The sequence below is a fragment of the Epinephelus fuscoguttatus genome, linkage group LG8, assembly GCF_011397635.1.
Source record: "Epinephelus fuscoguttatus linkage group LG8, E.fuscoguttatus.final_Chr_v1".
NCBI lineage: Eukaryota > Metazoa > Chordata > Actinopteri > Perciformes > Serranidae > Epinephelus > Epinephelus fuscoguttatus.
Genome location: NC_064759.1, coordinates 11,912,886 through 11,934,292, shown reverse-complemented (window position 1 = coordinate 11,934,292; position 21,407 = coordinate 11,912,886). Strand labels below are relative to the sequence as shown.

The 21,407-nt window shown below is 43.7% G+C and overlaps 2 protein-coding genes and 2 non-coding genes across 6 annotated transcripts in view; 3 read left to right on the top strand and 1 right to left on the bottom strand.

The window, feature by feature from the left end:
- The first annotated feature begins 95 nt into the window (after nucleotides 1-95).
- Nucleotides 96-15,380, top strand: tex10 (testis expressed 10). Of its 2 annotated transcripts, none has more exons than XM_049584445.1 (16): nucleotides 96-173; nucleotides 753-956; nucleotides 1,062-1,249; nucleotides 1,340-1,669; nucleotides 1,754-1,951; nucleotides 2,083-2,335; nucleotides 2,421-2,533; nucleotides 4,034-4,281; nucleotides 4,515-4,650; nucleotides 5,102-5,271; nucleotides 7,150-7,327; nucleotides 9,142-9,358; nucleotides 11,997-12,077; nucleotides 12,231-12,415; nucleotides 13,046-13,256; nucleotides 14,884-15,380. In XM_049584445.1, the coding sequence occupies exons 2-16, from the start codon at nucleotides 774-776 to the stop codon at nucleotides 15,004-15,006; spliced, it is 2,814 nt and encodes a 937-aa protein (XP_049440402.1). In that variant the 5' UTR covers nucleotides 96-173; nucleotides 753-773; the 3' UTR covers nucleotides 15,007-15,380. The 2 variants fall into 2 exon arrangements, with proteins under 2 accessions (XP_049440402.1, XP_049440401.1); XM_049584444.1 differs by lacking the exon at nucleotides 96-173 and adding an exon at nucleotides 199-492.
- A 20-nt stretch (nucleotides 15,381-15,400) lies between these two features.
- Nucleotides 15,401-21,407, bottom strand: part of invs (inversin) — a 31,045-nt gene continuing 25,038 nt past the window's right edge. For both annotated transcript variants that reach the window (XM_049584442.1, XM_049584443.1), the window contains exons 17-19: nucleotides 21,107-21,258; nucleotides 16,177-16,263; nucleotides 15,401-16,090 (exon numbers count right to left, since the gene is read on the bottom strand). In XM_049584442.1, coding sequence (XP_049440399.1) covers nucleotides 15,975-16,090; nucleotides 16,177-16,263; nucleotides 21,107-21,258 — 355 coding nt within the window. In that variant the 3' untranslated portion in view covers nucleotides 15,401-15,974. The remainder of the gene's footprint in view (nucleotides 16,091-16,176; nucleotides 16,264-21,106; nucleotides 21,259-21,407) is intronic.
- trnat-ugu (transfer RNA threonine (anticodon UGU)) lies at nucleotides 16,472-16,544 on the top strand. The gene has a single exon. It is a non-coding gene; the product is annotated as a tRNA-Thr (tRNA).
- Nucleotides 20,098-20,170, top strand: trnat-ugu (transfer RNA threonine (anticodon UGU)). The gene has a single exon. It is a non-coding gene; the product is annotated as a tRNA-Thr (tRNA).

Genomic DNA, 21,407 nt, shown 5'->3' with positions numbered 1-21,407 from the left:
ATTTTGGTTATTATAACATTCAAATTATTATTTTTATTTTTTTTATTTTATTTACTAATTATCGAAATATTTTACAGGCACTTGTGTGGACAACTATACCAAGACGTTCGTTTTGTACGCCGGGGTTTACCGTTACACTTTGCTGGAGGGAAATTAAACAAGATACCGAAAACGTAAATTATTTTCAGGACTAATTTGTGTTTTATTCATTTTTATTACACGTATGTGTGCTTGGGCATATTTGAAGCGTCTACAGAGTCCCAGTTAAATAGATTTTATGTTTTAAGCCCCGCAGCCGTTGTGGGCTGAACATATAACGAGACTGTACACAGGGTTTGAGGACCCAAGCTATCAACACGAGATAGAAAACTGAATATTTTCTTTTTTTATATATGTGTATTGATAATTGTTAGCAGGGTGCTACTCACACCGAGTGAGTGTTTGATGCTGTATAGTATTCTGACTGTAACAACCAAGACTTTTTTCCTTGTGGTGAGTAAAATAAAGAACAGCCGTGCATGATGCGCTACGAGACAGTTAGCTACAAGCTATCTGTCTTAGCTTAGGTGCAGTTATTGTGCCTCTGTGGATTAAGCTCCCCTGGTTTGATTATTCGGAGTAAAAACTGAAAGCAAAATTTATGTTATCATATTTGACCCGCCATGTTTAAACGTGCCTGTGGCCAGTGTGATTCTTAATGAAATTAATGCACTCATTCAGTTATCATCTCACCTGCATGTCTGGTTACACAGAGAGCAGTGTAGACTGCAGGGATGAAGTCCAAGAAGAAGAAGAGACAGGATGACTTCCAGAAGGTCAAGTTAAAGGTGGGGAAGACGAAGCCCAAAGCTGATAATGCCACCAACACCAACTTTCGCACAAAGGGAATCCATCTAACAGAGCAGCTGAAGAGAGACACAAGTGGCCCCACCACACACAGGCAGCTTGGTATCAATGTAAGCTCTCCATCTGTGTTTACACCTCACTTGCTATCACTACAAATGCATTTTGGGAATACCACAATGTGTCTTTTTTTTCTCTCTTCCATCCTACCTCACCAGGACCTCCTGTCCCAGCTCCACCATTACAATGCCAATGTGAAAAATAGTGCCTTGTTGGGCTTGAGAGAGCTGCTGTCCCTTAATCCCTCTCTGCTAGAGCAGCATCTCTCTCGACTGCTCTCTGAAGTGGCAGCTGTTTTCACAGACAAGGATGGCAATGTTCGTATGGCAGCTACACGAGTGCTCAGGTTTGTGAAGCAACACTGATACAGGAGTACAGCAACACAATAAGTAGCTTTTGTGTCTTATAAACTGTCTAAACTGTGCTCTGCTTTCAGGTTCATTGCACAGTCTGTGCCTGCAGAACGAGTAGCACCATTTTTCCCCCTCCTCAGTGCCCACCTGTCTTGTGCCATGAGCCACATCGAGGCAGGCATCCAGGAGGACGCCATGAAGGTCCTTGATGTGTTGCTGGAGCACTACCCTGCTCTGCTAGCAGCACGGCCTGCAGTACTCCTCACTGACTTCCTAGAGTTGATATCTCACAGACAAACTAGTGGAGGAGCCAAGAAAAAGGCCCAGGATGCTAAGGGACGGACCTGGGCACTGTCAGTCAACCCCAGCAGGGCAGTGACCAGTCAGCAGTGGCGACTCTCAGTGCTCCTCAGGTATGGAGGCCATGTACACACAGAATCTGAAGAATTTAATTCTAGCTGCTGCTAACCTTTTGTTTTGTTTCACTTGTGTTTCAGGCTTGGGCGCTTTCTGCAGGCAGTAGTTGAAGAAAGTGATATTTTTGTCCCAACTGAAGGAGTGTTTGGCTCCCGTGAAGAGGGCAGGCTTACACCTCTGCATCTCACCTGGGAAGAGCTCACCTACAGCAGGGTTGGAGTTAAGGTGTATGAGCATTCTGGGGCCAAACCAACTCCACGGTCCACCTTCCAACTCAGGTATAATATCCCTAAGTCCTGTAACCATCAAGAAATACGAATCAGATGGGATTTATATAAACATAACAGATTATCAACTTTGTTTCAGTTGAATTTAATCAATTATTTTATTACATTCTCTCGCTGTGTAGACCAGAAGTAGACCCTGGACCCACAGTGGGTGAGGGTCTGGACTCAGCTGAGGCTGTCCAGAGCTTCGCAGCCACACTGGTGCCTCTTCTACTGGAAGTGTGGGTAGAAGCCAGTACCAGTGACTCTCCATCAAACACCACAGACGGCGCTCACCTGCTCAGTCCCGATGCCATGTCGGTAATGTTCCAGGTGTTGTCGATTCTGCAGCTGCTGAGAAAATTGGCACCACAGCAGGAGCACCAGGATGCACTGGTGAGACATGGAGAGCGCAAATATCACAAAGCTATTTCTTGTACAAGGAAAGGTTTGCTTAAAAAAATGTCTTGTCTTTGTGTAGGATGCTTGGTTCTACAAAGAATACCTGGGAGATTTTAAGCAGCACTTCATGAAAAACTTTCCCTACGATACTCTGGATACACCCAAACATAAGAAGAAGGTTGATCTCAAAAGGTAAGGAACATCATTGTTAATATCTCAAGCTAACACCCCCCTTCCTTTAAAGGGTAGCTTTGGTATTTTTTAACCTGGACTCTATTTTCCCACATGTTTTTGTCTAAGTGGCTAATCCGAACAACAATTTTGGGAATAGGTCCAGTTCTGAGTGAGACCGTTGCAGTCATCAGCAGCAAAACAGGCTTCAATGTAATCCTTACGGGCAATGAAAGTGCTTGTTTTGGCCTCTGACAGGCTCAGATTACATTAATACACCTTTGCCCCCAAATTGGAATTGGTTCTTTCCGTTTCTTGCACCTAATTTTGACCAGAAATAAATTGGTTCAAAACTTGAAAAGTTGGTTCTCAAGTGGAACCAAAAAATAGTGGTTTTCCTCGACCTGAAGGGCGAATGGTGACGACATCACTGGGTGTCTCATATTCTACAGGTTGGAAAGAGAAGATGGAAAAGGCAACAAGGGAGAATTCAAGTGAGAAATTGTCTGAAAAAGAATGAGCAGTGGTCTCATTATTAGATGGTCTATGCTTCTTTTTGGGGTAAAAACAAATATCTGCAATAACAGAACAAAAGTTTGCGTGTACTCCAGTGTGTGTTGTGCGATGCCTTCTGTTGATGACACATCATTGATAACAATTGTTCCATGCCAAACTGGTGAGAATGTGAGCTGGTTTGCTACATAGCTCCAAAGTTCTGAACTCCTACTACTGAACTAATACTGAAGGGAACTGGTTTAAGTACCAGAGCTAATTTGGTGGAAAAGGATAAGAATATAATCCTTTTTGTTTCACCATAAACAGCTTCAAAATTGCTATCATCAGAAACACCAGACTCCATTTAAATAAACAGTAATTGTAGCATCATAAAACACCCTTAATTCAAAGTTAACAGAAACAAAATGAAACACTAAAAAACAGTCCTTGTTTGTATTCCCACTGTTCTAACAATCACCAACTCTGGTTGGGTTGAAATAAACCCTTAAGTCACCCAGTTAGATGTAAAAATATGCTGGCTCTATGCATGCTTAAATTACTGTTTATTTAAATGGAGTCTGGTGTGTTTGGCGATGGTGATTTTTGAGGCTGTTCTGGTTAAACAAAAAGGATGTTACCCTTTAACAAAGAGGTTGACCTCTGTAAGGATCCTTTCCATAATGTTGTCTGACACAAAATATCAACCTGAGCCTGCCAGTGACAAAAACAAGCACTTGTAGTGGACATAAATTGACAGTGCACAAAAATACCCAGAGTGGCTTGTTTTGCCGCTGCTGGATGCAGCAGTCTCACTCAGTGCTGGACCAGTTTCTGCAAGTGTTGTTCCTATTAGTCACTTAGACACATAATCACGGGAAAGTAGGGTCAAGATTTGAAAATAGGAAAGTTACCCCTTAATGTTCAGAATCATCTCTGAATAAACTAAGCAGGATCTTCTTTTTATACCTACTGTTATGAAGGACTAAACTCGCTCTAACTCCTGTGATCCCACCGCCCTTCCTGTAGAAGTAAGCAGAGTGCAGCCGTCCCAGGATTAACAGTGGAGCCTCTGGCCCTTAACATCACACTTTGCCAGGTGATGGTGTCCCTCAGCCAGAGGCAAGGACTCGGCCGAGAGACGGACGGAGACTGGCTGACACCTCTGAGAACGTTTGTGCGAGACACTCTGAGCAGCGGAATGAAACTGAGCTGCAGGCAGCTCCACATGCTGCTGGGTACTGTGTGGAAGATGGTGCTCACACAGAGGAGCAAAAGTAAGCATGTGAGGTGTATTGTGAAAATGTCTGATTTTAATTACATGTAAAAGCATGAATTAAATAAGATTAGAAGCATTCACTGATATTAATAAGGTGATGTTGACCACAGTACACTCTCACAAATTTCAGTACATTATAACAAACGTATAGGTCACTGGATTATGAACTAGAAGACATCTTTAAATGTCATTTTGACATTAATATCTGTCTGTGTGTTTGTATTTGTGCAGCAGTGACAGAGGACCTGTTGGCAGCAGTGTACGTCTACTACAAGCAGAGGCACCTGACTCTGCAGACACGATCTCTGCTGCTGTCTTTCTATAGCAAGCTCTACCTGCAGGAACAAGGACACACACACATAGCGAGGTAACCTCAGTCATTGTTTCAGCATTCGGAAATTTACTGCACTTGTATACAGCTAAATGTACTTGTACCTGATTTGTAGGAGAAAACACAATATCCTTGCATAATTGCTTAACAGTCTCGCACAGCCAGACTACATCTCACAAGGTCAGCTGGCACTAGCGGTCTGGTTATCTGATCAGATGAATCTGTGAATATTTAGACGAAAACAAAACTCACACTTCCTCGAAACACCCTGAAACCTTGTTGGTAATAATTAAAATGATGCATTGTAGATGTGTATTTTTTAGGTCTGTGTTGATGTAACGAAAACATGTTTACATATTTATTTGTCCTTAGACGCAACAGTTAAACATGTGCCTTCTTATCCGGACACATTCCTTACCATAACTGTAGCTACATTTGGTTCACATGCACCTTTATGTATGTTATTCTTCCCTCTGTCTCTCTGAAGGAGTAAGGTGCTGTGTCGTTGGTTGGCATCTCTTCCTGTGCAGTTGTCCCAGCTGGGCCACCGTAACCCTGCTCTCTCTGCACGACTCATCCTGTCCATCCAGGCTGCTGCATCTCGTGGCCACAAAGACCTTCTGAACAGTCTGCAGACACACGCCTGCAGGCTCTACGGTACGGACATTCAATTAAAGGGACAAACAAAGAGACAATGATCAGAGAGAATCTGATATCTTACACAGTCTTGCATAGCCAGTCTTGTCTCCACAGTGTTATAGAAAGGTTTCTATCTCTTTAAACCAATCACAAGGGCCCTGGGCGATGCTATGACCAGGATGCAGCGTCCATGCCGTTGCAAAATAGTGTCAAGGAGAGAACTTGTTTTGGTGGACCATTTGCACATTGGGCGGTGAGCACAGTCATTAAAATGACTAATCTCCGCCAGACAAAACACCACAAAAACCAGCAACATGACAAATGTTGACTGCCTTATTAAATTTTTACTGATAAACCGATAAACATAATATGATAATCCGTGCCCTAGAGGTGAAGCCTGACTGCACTGGAGGAGCTCACTGGACCCAATAAAACCACAGATAATTTGCTACTGTATGTGGCTCTTGCAGAGCATTATCACAACAGCCAGAAGCTTGTGTGAAGCGGTACGGGTCAGTAAATTGGTGAAGTCGTGCAAATAAACTCAGGCTGATCATTTTTAGAAAATGGATGAACACTGGGCATGGGAGTCTTGGTAGTAGATGGACTCTGGACTATTCCGAGGTGTATTCACAAGTTGTTTTATGTGTTGTAGATCTTAATAACAATTCACAGAAAGGACAGAGCAGGCATGCCTTATTGCACAATCCAAATCTTTGTCATAACGTGCCATTTTAATAAAGTTAGCTCAGATATTGCTGCTGTTGTTTCCTGTAGTGAACGGGATTTTGAAAACCTTAACAAGTAGATAGCAAAGGGGCCTAAATAGTCAGCTAATGGCAGGTTTATAGCCACAGTCTACATTCAGGGAGTCAGTGAGTGCGTGTGGGTGTAATATAAAATTGTATGTTTTCTATAGTGTATAATCACCTGAAAATAAGAATCGCTGTGTTCTCGTTACCTTAGAATGAGACAGACTGGCTCTAGACAGGGTCATTTGTGTTTTCACGTTGGCCACACTAGTTAGCAGCACCTCCGTGACAAGAGTGTTAAAAAACACAGATTATTTTGAATGTGAAACTGCTTTATTCCATGTTTCTGCTAGGTTAAATCATTGGGTCCATTTGTTTCGAGGAGGAGAAGTTTGAGCTGGTTGCAGTCTGCAGTCCTCACTGCTAGATGCCACTAAATCCCCCTGAATATAACACATTGGACCTTTAAAGGGAGATGCAATAAAAAACAAGCTTTCTATTAAGATGTGTCTTATTTACACTACTGAATTAATGAAAAATAAATGTATTAAATACAACACAGAATAAAGCAACAGTGGTCAGATTACCAAAGAGAATAATGTCACTAAGAGAATTATGAACCACAAGTTACTCCGCAGTTTCCCTAGGAGGCGATGTAACTCCATGTTTCCCACCCAAGACAACTTTGTATGACTGAACTACAACCAGAGGCTGAAAGCTGTGATAAGCCCGTACACATCCGCTGCTCTGAGGATGGTTTGATAGTTAGGCTGGTGTGTGACAGAGGGGGCCAGGAGAAGAGGAAGGGGGGGTCAGATAGAAACTGACGCAGAGCCAGCAATTCACCATCACAAGACTCCTTTTGTCTGAGGGCTTCTGACATCAGCATGTGCGTCAGAGAAAGACAGAACACCACGCACACACACATTATCTGAGCCCTTACTGTAGTGGCTATGCCTCTGTGTCTTTTTTTACTGGTCCGAACATAGTCTGGTTTTCCTGGTATCTCTTAAATTTTCTTCGCAGAGCTTCATTTTATATCCCCTGAGGATGTAGGGCAGTGCTGTTTCTGCGCAATTACATGTGAAGTGTGCATCTGTGTGTGTGTGTCTGTGTCTGTGTCTGTGTCTGTGTGTGTATGTAGATCCACAGGACGGAGCTGTGGTGCTGTTACCAGCAGAGTCCCAGCAACAAATGGTGCAGCTGCTCTACTTTCTCCCCAAGATGTCCCAGTCTCTTCTGGCCAATTTGAGCTGCTGCTGCACAGCTGGACGATTCTCTGCCGGCCTCGCCGCCTCTCTGATTCGTATCATACACTTCCGGTGAGCTTGTGAACCGTCAAACTCTCGCAGGATGCCACATGACCTCAATTTATTGGCATGTGTGTTGAAGGGGGACACTCTTGTTTTTATATTTTTATTTTATGTAACACAAGTGAAAAGAGAGAGAGAGAGGGAGGGAAAAGGAGACACGGGTGCAGTTCATAATGCATATTAAAAGGGAACACCATCCAGTGTAAGAACTCCAATGTTATTTCCATGGCCCAGGAAAGTTTGGTCAGTATTTGAGACTATGAGCTACCGTCTCTCAAAAAAGTATAGTAGTCACACACATCCAAAAACCATTTAAGGTACATGGTGGACCAAAAGATACCAATAAACACACACTGTAGCTCCCTTAAGTGCAGTTTATTAGCACATCCACAAGTGAAGTTTCAACCTAATGCGTCAGACTTGAGAAGAGACGTCAGCACAAGCCATTGACTCAGCCTCAGAATTCCTGAGATCCCAATCTGATTCAGCAATTGTGGGACATGTCGATACCCCTGAGGTACTTCTGATCCTCTGTAGGGCCTTTTTGGTGGTGTCTGGCACCAGGGTGTTGGCAGCTGATCCTTTGAGTCCTGTAGGTTGTGAGGCGGGGTACCAGCACATCCCACAGATGCTTGATCAGATTGGGATCTGGGGAATCTGCAGGTCAGCACCTTGAGCTCTTTGTCACATTCCTCGGGCCAATCCTCAACAGTTTTCGTTGTGTGGCATGGTGCATTGTCCTTCTGGGGGGGCCACCGCCGTGGGGCGTAATTGATCTGTCCTGGCACTCTCATGAATGTCAGGACCAGAGGTTTCCCAGCAGAACATCGCATTGTAACAAGATGATAGATGTTATTCACTTCACCTGTCAGTGGTTTTAATGTTGCAGCTGATAGGTGTATATGCATGGTCCGCTGAAACCGATCCACGCTCCATCCTGCAGGTGTGCCAAGACCCACTTAATTTCAGGTTGGAGGTGTTAAAGGCATGCACACAAGGGGTTAGTGGAAGTAGATTGGGTTTACCTTACATGAAGCCACGAGGAGAGAGATTTTTGACACACTTTCGGAGTCAGTTAAGTGAATTAGGGAGTAGCTGGACACTTGAAGCACCATCAGATGGCAGTATTGCGCTTTCACAGATGAACTCCTGACATATAATTGTTCCTGCCTGTTGACAGGTGCTAATGTGGATGCCCTGTATGTTTGATATCCAACCTACGGGTGACAATGAAAGCCATTTTTAAATTTGTATATTCTGTTACACACAGCTTACCTCTCCCTGTAGTGCTGTGTGTGTATCTGCATGCATCTGTATGTCTGTTTGTGTCAGTAAGGCAGTGTTATATAAATTGAGGGGAGGCAGTGCTGAGCTCAGATGGGATGGGATGTGTGTGTAATGGGTATGATACAAAGAGCTCTTTGGGAGGCTGGAATGCAAAGTCGTCATGAAGTATTGAGAAGACAGTTCTGTGTGCATGTGCCTCCCGGGCTTCACAAAACACACTTGTTATTCACTCACATTTTCTACTGTTACAGTTCTTTCCTCCCCTCGGGACAAGGAAGAATTTTTCACAAATGTGTTTCTGTGAACTATTGTTCTCAATGTGCTGCTTTCACAAATCAGGGCATCATGATTAGTCCCATGAAAAGTGATGAGGAATGCGTTAGCAGGATTTTTTATGGTTTAGAAATAAGTTGTATAAAAGTGTAAAATTCTGAAAATTCAAAAATTACGAGCTGTAAAAATGCTTGTGGCTTTCCAGCTTTGGGTGTTACGCAGATTTTGAGTCGACAGTTGTGTTCACTTGTTGTGTTCTCCAGGTCATCTCTGAGCGGCTGGTCGGTAGGGAGCCAGGAAGCGGCTGTGCAGGACGCGGACTACCTCAGCTTCTTGTTCTCCACCCTGACGGGCTTCTCGTCCGACAAGCTCGCCACCCTGCAGGAGGACGAGAGCGCCCTGCCTCCCTCCCCTCTCTCACCTCTCAGCCTCTACCCCACCTTGCTGGAGCAGTTCACACACCACTGGGATGTTGTTGAGGTGCGTTCACTGCACACGCTTTTACCATAGTTTCTCTAAACCTCACATACATCCTAACTCATACCAAAGCCGCTGCCAATCAGAAAGACTTGGACGCGACACTGAAAATGAATCTAGAAGGGAGTTGGTGAACGAAGAGGAAGAAAAGACATTGTTTTGAAAATTGAAAAGTGTTGATATTCTGGACACAGCTGTGGTCTTTCAGTCCCCCTCTGGTCTCTGTCTGTCTCTCACTTAGAGCTCAGAGGGTGGAAGCTTTATCGTGGCACTACGGCTGAGAGGGGGAACCTTTATCGCGTTGCGCAGGTTGGAGATGCGTGGTTATCGGGCATGGTGGATATGCACAAATGCTAATGAGAGCCCATGGCATGATGGGAGTGTGACATTTCTGCACAGAAATTACAGTTAACGTTACTGTGCCCCGGGGCAAGTGTGTGTGAGTGTGTGAGCAAGTGGGGGGCTTATAATCACTAATTCAGCTCCTCAATTAAGCCCTCAGATCCTGCCTCTCTCATCTCCCTGTCTGAGTCAATCACAGGCAAGTGGCGGGAAGGAGGAGGGAGGGGACACGCGGTGGCGAGGGCGGGGGGGCATTAAGGGACGGACTGTGTCAACTCTGGTTCGACTAATGAGACGGGATTGTTTTTAATGACGGCGAGAATGCCAACAGGTGCACCGTTCTGACACACACTGGCTCGCCACTCACTCCTGCACTTCAGCACGCACACACACCTCAATGTGATAAAAGCTAATGAGAAATTTGATTTGGATTTGAAGTTAATGAGGAAAAGCTGAGGGTTATTTTTCACTTTTAAAAAGTTTGTGGCGGCTTTATTGGCTTGAAATCCATCTTGTCTCCCCGACAAGAATGAAATTTAGGTGCTGCTTAGCGACTCTTTCCTGTGGTTACAAAAAAGTGAAGGCCTCACTCCATCCAGAGAGGAATGTAGAAATACTCTGGTGTTCTTTATGAGCTGTAGGGCTCTTTTTATTTACAGCAGCAATGTTTGTCTGATGAAAGTAGGTTAGAGCTGTTTGAGACCAATTTTTACTTAATGTTCTCTTTTAGGGTTTCTCTGTAATATCTTTACTGCTGTTTCATTTCACCATCCTGCCACTGATTTTCTACATAAATCTCTGTTGGAGAAGATTTCTCAGTTTTCCAATGCATCAGCTCGAAGGATGGAAATGAAAAAAATGGAATTGGTGAATTTGGCCAACCCACCATGGTGGAGGGTAAACAAAGGGGGCATTTAACCCCGTTTTAAAGAAAAGTATTATCATGAAATACATACTACATAAATATTTTTGTAGCTGAACTTGTGCTAAATACAATAAGTCATGTGAGTTGGAACATTAGAGAGTGCCACAATGATTGCAGTACTCTGAGGCCCCTCAGTCTCCAGAGGGTTAACAGAACTGAATTGCTCCGTCTAAAGGCTGCATGAAAGCAGCGGGGACAAGGAGTTGGGCTCCAGTTTGTCTCCTCTTTGTCTTGGTGATCGTCACATCTAGGTGTTGCAGTCGTTGAATGTGCGTTAACACGTTGGTGTTCACGTTTACAACATCCCCTCCAACAGTGGAGCAATGCCAACACACCATCCCAGTCTTAGACACAATTCTTGCTCCTTTGCTGTTGTAGCTGACCAGGAACCCGAGGACGGGTCTTTTTCATTTGTGCTCGTCATGGTGTGAATGATTCACACGCCACTCCGCTTGTTGAGCTAACCTCAGCATATGGTGCTAACAGCCTACAGCTAGAGGTTCCCAGGCAAACTCATGCATCAATCTACGAACCATCCCTGCCATCCAGCTGTGGCATTTTTATGGGAAAGATGTGTATTAGTTGTTGTGTTCCTTAGGATTGGTACAATTCAGAATCCAAAAGCCACCATTGCTTGCAACCCTGATCAGCTGTCATTACCTGACATTACACATCTGTAAATGGAAATGGAGACCAACAGGGTTTGGGCTGGTGTATCGGTAACTCCATGACAGTATTTGGAAGTTATCCCCAGAATTGTGACAGAAACTCAAACTTGATACAACATAGTCCCGACTTCAGAAGCCCAAAGAAAATAAGACATAGTGTAGTTCGAATTTTTAGAAACAATTTTTATAGTCTACGGTAGAGTTTAAGATTTAAACTAAAAATCAGACTATAAAACCTTTTACTGCCTCTCAGTCATATGTGTCAGTTAGGGCTACACAATGGAGCACTCAGGGTCTGACACATTTAGTTCTGTAAACATCTCAGTGATTTGTCAGCTTTACTTAAATAAATGTTTATTTTGTATCAAACCACATAGCTTGACATTAACTTTAGTTGGGATCTACTGTGGTAAATGTTGACATGGGTATTTATTGTTATTTTTCGTGTATACACAGACATTTTAGAGAATTTACGGTCATGAAAATTTGCCTCCAAGCCATGGAAAGTCATGGAAATTTCTTGGTAAAAAAAAAATGTGAGCACTCTCTCTGTCTTATATCGTACAACTGGAAGCAGGAAGTACTGTGGTTACACTGACTTACTAAAATTAGAGTCTTTCTTTCACACTTGTTCGCAGAATGTCTGTAAAGGAATTCTGTGGAAGAAGCTGATTTGATATGAAATTGTTTCTTGTATAATTCACAGGAAGTCTGCCACTGTCTGGAAACTCTGGGTTCAAAGTCCCAATGCTTTGACATCTTACAAAATGGCATTTGCAAATACCTGGTAAGAAGCGGTTTTCATTAAGCAGGAAATGATGTTGATGATTTATCTATCATGTAGTGCTTGTTTCAGTCTAAGCTCTACTGCTGTTGTCTTCCTTTGAAAACATGATACTGAATATACATCCTGTATCTGTTTTGTGTGTGTATGTCTCAGACCAACTTAGGGGTGGTGCCTGACAGTATGGCTGCCGGGCTGCTCAGAGCTGTTTCCAGGTTACTGGACCTGTCTGTTCTGCCCATTGAGCCTGTGCTGCGCTTCTTGTCTCAGTGCTGCCTCAGCCTGCTGTCTTTGCTCATCACCCTGCAGCAGGAGTTACCTGCTGAAACCAACCACAAAAGGTGTGTGTGTTGAATGACTACAGCTAGGGATACACCGATATATCAGCCAAACATTGGTGTTGGCTGATACTTGCTTTGTCGACTGCCATCGGCCTGTCGGCAAATGAGATGACGCTCGGCAGAGGCCAATTTTTTTCCGTTATGTCACATTAATTTTATGCAAGCTAGAAATAGAAAACATTTTGAGACAAACACATCTTTCCTAGGAAGCCCTCGGGACAGAAAAAAGGCAGTAAACTTCATTATCGATATGTCACAGGATTCACCCTATTTTTTCTATGATAAAGCTACATTGTGAAAAACAAGTCCATGTTTACATGAACAGGAGGAGAATGAGTTAACGTTAGACGCTAGCAGCTAGTGGCCGGAACAAACAACTAACTGAGGTTGTATTGAGTTACGCTGTGATTCGTTCAAGCTTTATTCAGTAAAAATGAGTATTGGGTGAAGGTAAATTATGTTAACCCATTGGCCAAATTATAATTTTAAACATTAGTATCGGTGCATCCTTAACTACAACCCTCTGATCTGTGTTTGAAATCTTGACCTCAATAGGAGCAGTTTGCAGTTATCAGGCGATGAAGAGTTGGGAACAGTTGGGTTTAAAACATTTTTGTGTCACATTTGCAGGGAGGCAATATGGGGTGCTTGTGTGTCAGCGTTGAGCACCGTCCCTCGCCTGCTGCGGATGGTATTGCAGTTAATGCGCGTTGGAGATCTGAGTGAGGAGGAGCTGCCGCAGCTCGGACAGGTCCTGTCGATGCTGCTGCAGCACACGCCGCTCCACAACCAGCTGCTGGCCAACGCTGCTCTGCTGCAAGAGATCATCCAACACCTCACGGTAAACGCAGCTCAGATAGGACATTCACAGGGATGGTTTTAAGGCTACACTACAGTTTGTATAGTATGGTAGGGCTGGGAATCAGTGCATTATAGCTTGTTAAGATAAAGACCGAAGTATCGAAACTTCTCCAGCCAAACGATACCTGCCTTTGAATGTTTTGTACCCAGATCTGGAAAAAGATGTGTATGATTTTACACGCCAATCACCGCAAGTGTTCTTCCATTTACTGCAACATGTGATTGGCCCACTACTGCAGCAGCTACAACCCATACAGTTTGTGGTTAAGTGTGGTGTGTTCAATGGAGTTGGTAGTTCAGTGCTCTGAGATGCCACCTGGCCATGGTCTAAAGTATGGTCATATGATGTGCCTGTGGTGTCTGTTGGCATTTTACACAATTGAATGCCCATGTTCACACGATTGGTATCTAATTAAGTAGAAAAAAGGTATCAAAGTAAAGTACTCTATTGGTATAGGTTTCACCTTAAAGTAATCCTTCACCTACAAAATGACCACTTGTAAATTAGTCATGCTGTGTTACCTTGAATTTGGGAATAAAACTTTGTTTTTCTTGCATGCGGCCACAGAAAATGGTGAACATACTGATTTATTGATTGATTACGGACCACATTTCAATTTTCAATTTTATTTACAAAGCCCAATATCACAAATCACAATTTGCCTCAGAGGGCTTTACAGCATACGATATCCCTCTGTCCTTTTGGCCCTCAAGAGGGGAAAACTCCCCCAAAAAAACCTTTAACTGGGAAAAAATGGTAGAAACCTCAGGAAGAGCAACTGAGGAGGGATCCCTCTTCCAGGACGGACAGACGTGCAATAGATGTCGTACAGAACAGATCAACAAATGATTTGATAACAGCAAAACACCCATTAACAAACTCTCATGCAACTCATGCAGTATAATCCAAGTCTCATTTATCCAGTCATACACTCAATACTTCCCAAACACATGTATTTTTGCTAAACCTTATCATTTGAAACTGAACTGAAAATGAAACTTATCAATGCTCTCTTCAAAGCCAGACTCCAGCACTAAGTTTTTTTGAAGTACCGTTTTGGAAGTACTGAGCATACGACTGGATAAATGAGACTTGGATTATACCGCACCAGTTGTGCGTGAGAGGCAGTGGGAGTCTGGAGTGCAGAGTCTGCATGTTCTCTCTATGTCAGCCTCCCAAACCATGTCAGCATGGGCCTTCTCTGGATACTCCAGCTCCCTCCCACAATCCAAAGACATGCAGGCTAGGTGACTCTAAATTCCCCATAGGTGTGAATGGTTGTCTGTCCCTGTGATAATTTGGCAACCTATCCAGGGGTGTACCCTGCCCTTTGATCAATGTCAACTGGGATAGGCTGCAGCCCCTCCACGACTGCGAGTTAATTCTGTGAGATGGTTCATAAAAGGATGTTTGGAACATGGTCCCCAATTAATCAATAAATCAAAATGTTCGGCGTTTTCAGGGTAACATGGTATGACTAATACACATACCAATGGTTATTTTCTGGGTTAAGAATTCCTTTAAGCGTACTGTTATCGTCATTTTCGTCACTCTACGTAGAGATAATGTATGTTAACTTGTCATGATTTCTCTCTGTGTGTTTCAGAGGTATTCCCGGGGTGCGACCAGGGAGCAGTGGTTGACAGACTTACTCTACTGTTACAGCGTCACCGTGGCCCATGGCTCTTCAGCTCGCCGTGGAAACATGGGCCTTCGAGACATGTACTGACCGACACACCCACCAGACCGGCACCTGGTGTGTTGCTCAGTTCCCCCTCTCAAACATCTCACAGTGACTTTGACAAAACACTCACAGAGCACAAACACAATGAGTTCATATCACAAAACCTTCAGACAGGAATACAGTGGAGTGACATGTTTTTTAATTGTGACAGTGAAAACTCCACATTCTTGTTTCATGAACTCCAGTTTGTTTTTTCTGTCTTAAGCTGCCTCTTCATTGCTTCATTGTTGGCCTGGTAATTGTTTGTCCCCCTTTTGCCTCTTTGGATTGTTGTTGCCAAACGTTGTCCAGTGCTTTCTGAAAGAGCCTAGCGACTTTTGATTTACAAAAATGAAACAGTAAAAAAAAAAAAGCAAAATAAAGTTAAATCCAAGTGCGCTGCGTTTTGTGTCAATTTTTATTTTATTTCATATAATGCAATAAAAACAACAAGAAATTGAGGTACATCTAAAATTACACATGATGGATTATTTTTTGCAAATGTATAGTAAAGTAAAAAACTGCAGAGTAGAGAAATACGTCTTTCTCTTGAGAGGTAAAGCACTTAGAAACCAGACTGTTGTGTAGAAAGTAACTGTGTGTGCGTGTATGTGTGTGTCCGTGGCTGCAGGTGGGCTATCTGTATGACCGGCTGTTGATAGACTGCCTCATTCTCCACAACAGGAGGAAAGGTTATCTCAGTGTGTGTGCGAGAGCGACGGAGAACGAGGGAGATGGCGTGTGTATGTGTTCCTTCCACAATGGATGAAAGGTTATCTTTTACACACACCATTTTCTGTAGACTTAACCCCACCCTGTGAGGTCATGGCTCTGATGTCATATGGCTTAATTTTAGAACGCTCGCCACATTGAGCGAACAATGTGTAAAATATTTCTATAGAGGAGAGGCCGCCAGCCAGCTGAGAAAACATCAAAGAACATATGAAAGTGTGCGCGTGTGCGTGTGTGTGGCTTCAATGTTTTCCCCGGCCTCTGGTCCCCTGTCCAGCACTATGTGGTCTCAGGTGGTAAGAGTACTGCCGGGCTTGATTCACGGCATCGGTCAGGTGCACGCAGTCTATACCGCTCACTGTAGAATAAGCACATAAAATGACCTTGTAGAGGCTTTTACTTTATCAGAACTCTGTGTGTCTGTGTGTCTGTGCATTCACTTACACTGGCTCTGGGTGCGTAAGGGCATGTCCAGGAGCAGCTGAGATTGAGAGCCCCGGAGTGAACGCCCTCGTCTGGCCATAGAGTTTCCTAAAGGACAGTAAAGACAAATATTAGATGATATCCTCATTTAGATTTACAGTCAGATTATATGAACAGTCTCAGCTTTCAATCAGCTGGTGCTGTGTAACAAAGCTCAGGACACTCCTGTAACTGGTTGATCTAGTGAGGCTCCACACCCATGATTGTTCAAGGTGTAGCGTTAAGAATCACAGATGATTTCCTCATACATAACAAAGGCTCTATAGCTCAGTGGTTAGAGCACTGGTCTTGTAAACCAGGGGTCGTGAGTTCGATCCTCACTAGGGCCTTGAAATTCATTTATCCAACCTTTAATGGTCACAAACAAACACCTAAAATAACAAAAACATGTCCAGTGTATTAAGGAAACTGCCTATCACCGATTGAAAAACCAGGGGTTGGGGTGTTGGTGGCTTAGTGGATAGAGCAGGCGCCCCATGTACAAGGCTGTTGCCGCAGAAGCCCGGGTTCGACTCCAGCCTGTGGCTCCTTGCTGCATGTCACTCCCTCTCTCTCTCTCCCCCCTTCACACTCACCTGTCCTGTCAATTAAAGGCTAAAATGCCCAGAAAAATATCTTTAAAAAGAAAAACCAGGGGTCATGACTTAATATTATTGAAAAAATAGTTCACAATAACAAACAAATACTTACATCATCAAAAAAACTACCCTGTGTATTGCAGGAGCTACTTATCACCACCTAACTACAGACACAGAAATTCCACAGGAGGAAGTTAGTGTGTAATTGTCTCATGTTCGAGGAGCACAGTGGAAATAACTAATTAAACTTTATTGTGTTTTTTAACGTGCCGTGTTTGCACAAAGTCTTGTATTTTTTTCATCAGCAAATTATTCAAGCTTGCACACGGCAATTATTGGACACACAGGGTGCCAAATTTAAAGGGAAACTTTTTATTCAACCTTGACCCTATTTACCCTTTTCTGTGTCTAAGTGGCTAAAGAGAACAACATAAAGAGAACAACAATCTTTGAAAGTGGTTCAGTATTGAGAGAGACAGGCTGCAGACAATTGTGAACCGTCAATTTATGTCTATTGAAAGTGCTTGTTTTTGCCACTGACAGGCTCAGGTTGTTATTATTAGTTAGTATTATTGTTAGTATCTGACAACATTATGGAAAGAACCCTACAGAGGAATTAAGTGTTTTTCCGTATCTTTCACTTGATCTGGTCTGTTTGTTTTTGTGACCACATCTCGCTCAAGGAGATGTCTCGCTCGGAAATCTTACAAAAGGTGACTTGTTGCAGTAAAAACAACATTGGAAGGAGCGCCTGGTGGCTCGGTGGTTGGAGCGGGCATCCCACATATGGGGGCATCGTCCTTGCCACAGCAGCCATGGGCCCCCACTGCATGTCGTTCAACCCCCCACACTAAAATCTGTCCTGTCTAATAAAAGCCAAAAAAACAAACAAAAAAAACACACAACGTTGTTGTTGGAAAAGTCAGTTAGAGCTGGAGAGAGCAGTGTCAGGAAGAGTGTGTTGTGTAACTGCACAGACAGTGTATCTTATCGTTACCTAAAAGATTTTCAATGTCATGGCTGAATATTTTGCTAATTTTGACAACATAAAAAAAGGGAAAAAACATCAGAATGAGACTTCTCCGTTAAGCGAGACTTGGTTACTCACAATGATGAACACACCTGGGGTCTCATTTATAAACACTGCGTACACACAAAACAAGGCTTTTGTCTGTACGTACTTTTTTTTTTTTAAAGATATTTTAGCCTTTAATTGATGGGACAGACAAGTGTGAAGGGGGGAGAGAGAGAGGGAGTGACATGCAGCAGAGGGCCACAGGCTGGGGTCAAACCCGGGCTGCTGTGGCAACAGCCTTGTACATGGGGCGCCTGCTCTATCCACCAATGCCTCTATATGTACATTTTTAATATGGATCCTACGCACTGTTTTGTAAATGAGACCCCAGGTCAGTATAGGGGTAAAGAAAACCCTTTCATTTCACTGTAGGGTTCTTTCCATAATGTTGTCAGACACTCATAATGACAAGTGGAGCATGATTGCAGCAAAAAGAAAGCACTTTTAAGAAGAAGATGATATACTTTATTAATCCCTGAGGGGAAATTCAATTCACTCTGAAATACACACACACGTACAAACAGGACCTATACATGGATTAAATGGGTGAGGGGGCTGCCTGTGGACATGCGCCCTGGGCAATTGGGGATACGGTGCCTTGCTCCAGGGCACATTGGTAGTGCCCAGGAGGTGAGCTGGCGCCTCTCCAGCTGTCAGATCACACTCCCTATTTCCTCCAGACGAGGACTTGAGCCGGTCCAGGTCCCTATGGACCGAGCTACCACTGCCCCCAAGGGACATAAATTAGCGGGGCGACCTACCCTTAGGAGTTTTGCCGCTACAGTTTAAGGGATATCTTACTGAACCAGATTCAAAAATTGTTCCCATTTGTCACTCAGACACAAAAACATGGGGAAATAGGGTTCGAGTTAGAATACACGAATGTTTACCTTCAACTTTTTTTTTGTCCAGCTGCCAAATGGCTAGTGAATGTTCAAATTTAACAGCCACTCAATTGACCATTGAGTTTTGGGGGCTTGTGAATGAATCAACCAGCCACTATTTTAATAGCATTTGGCTGATGGAAGGTGCTAATTGTGTGCCACATAAATACGTGTAGTTTTGCATCTGGGATGTAAAAACACATTTCACTCTCCATGCCTGTCGCTACAGATACATTTTGAGGTAAAACTAAACCATTTTTAAGTTGCCTGTTATGATCATTAGCGGAGCAGTGTCACCCAGTCCAGAGTGAAATGCCTGTCTACTTTCAGTTAAAAAAAAAAAAAGGAGTGCGAGAATGAGTCTCATGAATGTGTGTAGCACTGTGTCGGGGTTTGTGTGTGTTCAGCTGATAGCTCTACGCAGTCGTCTGACATTCCCCCTGACAGCTCTGAACTTTTCACAGTGCCAGGACTGTCAGAGAGCGGGAAGGGGAGAGAGAGGGAGAGAGATGGAGGTGAGGTGAGAAAGGGGAGGGGAGAACCACGTCAGAGCGGGGTGGGGGTGGGTGGGGGGGGTCTATCTGTCTGTCTGTGAGCGGTGATGGTGTGTGTGCTTGTATGTTTTGGCGCTGCAAGGTTTCTGCCCATTCTCCCATCATCACCTGGTGATGTGTGATGAAGGTCAGCGCTGTCTGTGGGGCGAAACCCGAGCAGAGGTTCCACACAGGACACCAGACTGATACTGTCCTGGTATGTGGACTGAAGCATCACTCAGACATTTACACGGGTTCCTGTTCGCAGAGTTAGTCACTTACAGCATGTTCTACACCGGCATGACAGCCATCCTGATTCCCAGATTCCTCTGTTAACAATGTTGAGTGCGTCGTAGGAGCTACGGTTTCACACATGTGGGTTTAAAAACTGCTGCTGTTGCACTACTGTCTAGAGCAGTGGTTTCCAACTGGTCCAGATTTCTCCTTAGTCATTAGTTCAAGGTCCCACAGTTTAACACATTCAGTGTCATGTTCCCTCTGAGGGTGTCAATGTTTACTTTATAGAGTGTCATTAAAAGAAGCATGTCCAGGAGCAGCTGAGACTGAGAGCCCTGAAATGAACGCCCTTGTCTCGCCGTAGTTTCTTTCAAGATGGTAAAGGAAAATGGTTTGAAGATATCTATATTTAGATCTGCAGTCACATCATTGAACAGTGTCCACCTTCAATCAGCTGGTGCTGCGTAACAAAGCTCAGGACACTCCTGTAACTGGTTGATCTCATCAGGGCCCACACCCATGATTGTTCAAGGTGTAGTCTCAATAATCATACTTGATGTGAGGCATATAACAAAGGCTCTATAGCTCAGTGGTTAGAGCACTGGTCTTGTAAACCAGGGGTCGTGAGTTCGATCCTCACTAGGGCCTTGAAATTCATTTATCCAACCTTTAATGGTCACAAACAAACACCTAAAATAACAAAAACATGTCCAGTGTATTAAGGAAACTGCCTATCACCGACTGAAAGTTCAGTGTGTAAGATTTAGGGAGATATAGTAGGGTTAAGCGGTGAGGATTTCAGATTAAGCTGAAACATGTCCGGATTAGAATCGCATCCGTGTTACCTGTCCAGTGTGCACCCCACGTCTCACCCTGGGATAGGCTCCAGACCCCCAGTGACACCCAACAGGATATGTGGTGACAGAAAATGAACGAATCAATATACCAATTCAGATCAAGATATCATTATACCTTATACCTTCCTTCCTTCATCGTACCGAAGGAGTATGTCACCCAGCGTGGCTCATTAATGTGTTTCTCGCAGCAACGCTCTGCTGTAAAGTGGAGTTTAAAGATTTAGATACACAGGCAGCACTAAGTCGATGAATGAATTCTGTTGTTTTTTTTCATGAGAGTTTGTCCCTAATACAAATATCACCAAACTTATCTTATAACTTGTAGTCCCTGTGCACATTCACGCTTACTTTCACTGACTTAAATTAAATCAAAGCCCACGTGACTGACTAATTCAAGAATGTGCTTCCCGTGTTGGTTTCAGCTTCAGCCAGCTCTGATGTCACAGTTTACCTTTGTTCAATTCTGACCTGTGAATCTGCAGCTGATGGAAACAGTGACACACTGTGTTAGAATAATGACTTCTTCCATTTCCAAACAGCGTGCCATCGACCTGATTAATACGCCATTAAACTACCAGACATACAAACCACAGCATTGCTCTCAGGGACTGTTTAGGGTCTGTAATTGCTCCCTTCAACAATATACATCATGTTATATACTGTATGTGTGACCCATGCTGTATCTGTGACATCCTTTTTCGGTGCTGAGTGTGAGCAGTGATCTCACCGTAGATGCTTTGCAGCACCGAGCTCTTACTCGCTGACAGTTTGGTGGGTTGAGGTCGGATTTCCATCTTCTTCCTGATGTGGGCGTGGTTTGTATCACTTGACGCCGCCTCCTCGCGGGCTCGTACCTCTCTCTGTCTGTGTGCGTGGAACCTGCAGACACACATCCATGCGAGGACATACACATGCACGGCGCTCAATAAAAAAATTCAGACCGTGTTCAAAGGTCTAAAAGCTGGCAAGTCCTCACACTAATACTCACCAAGCATAAACAAAGTAAACAGAGTTTATTCAAGGCAGTT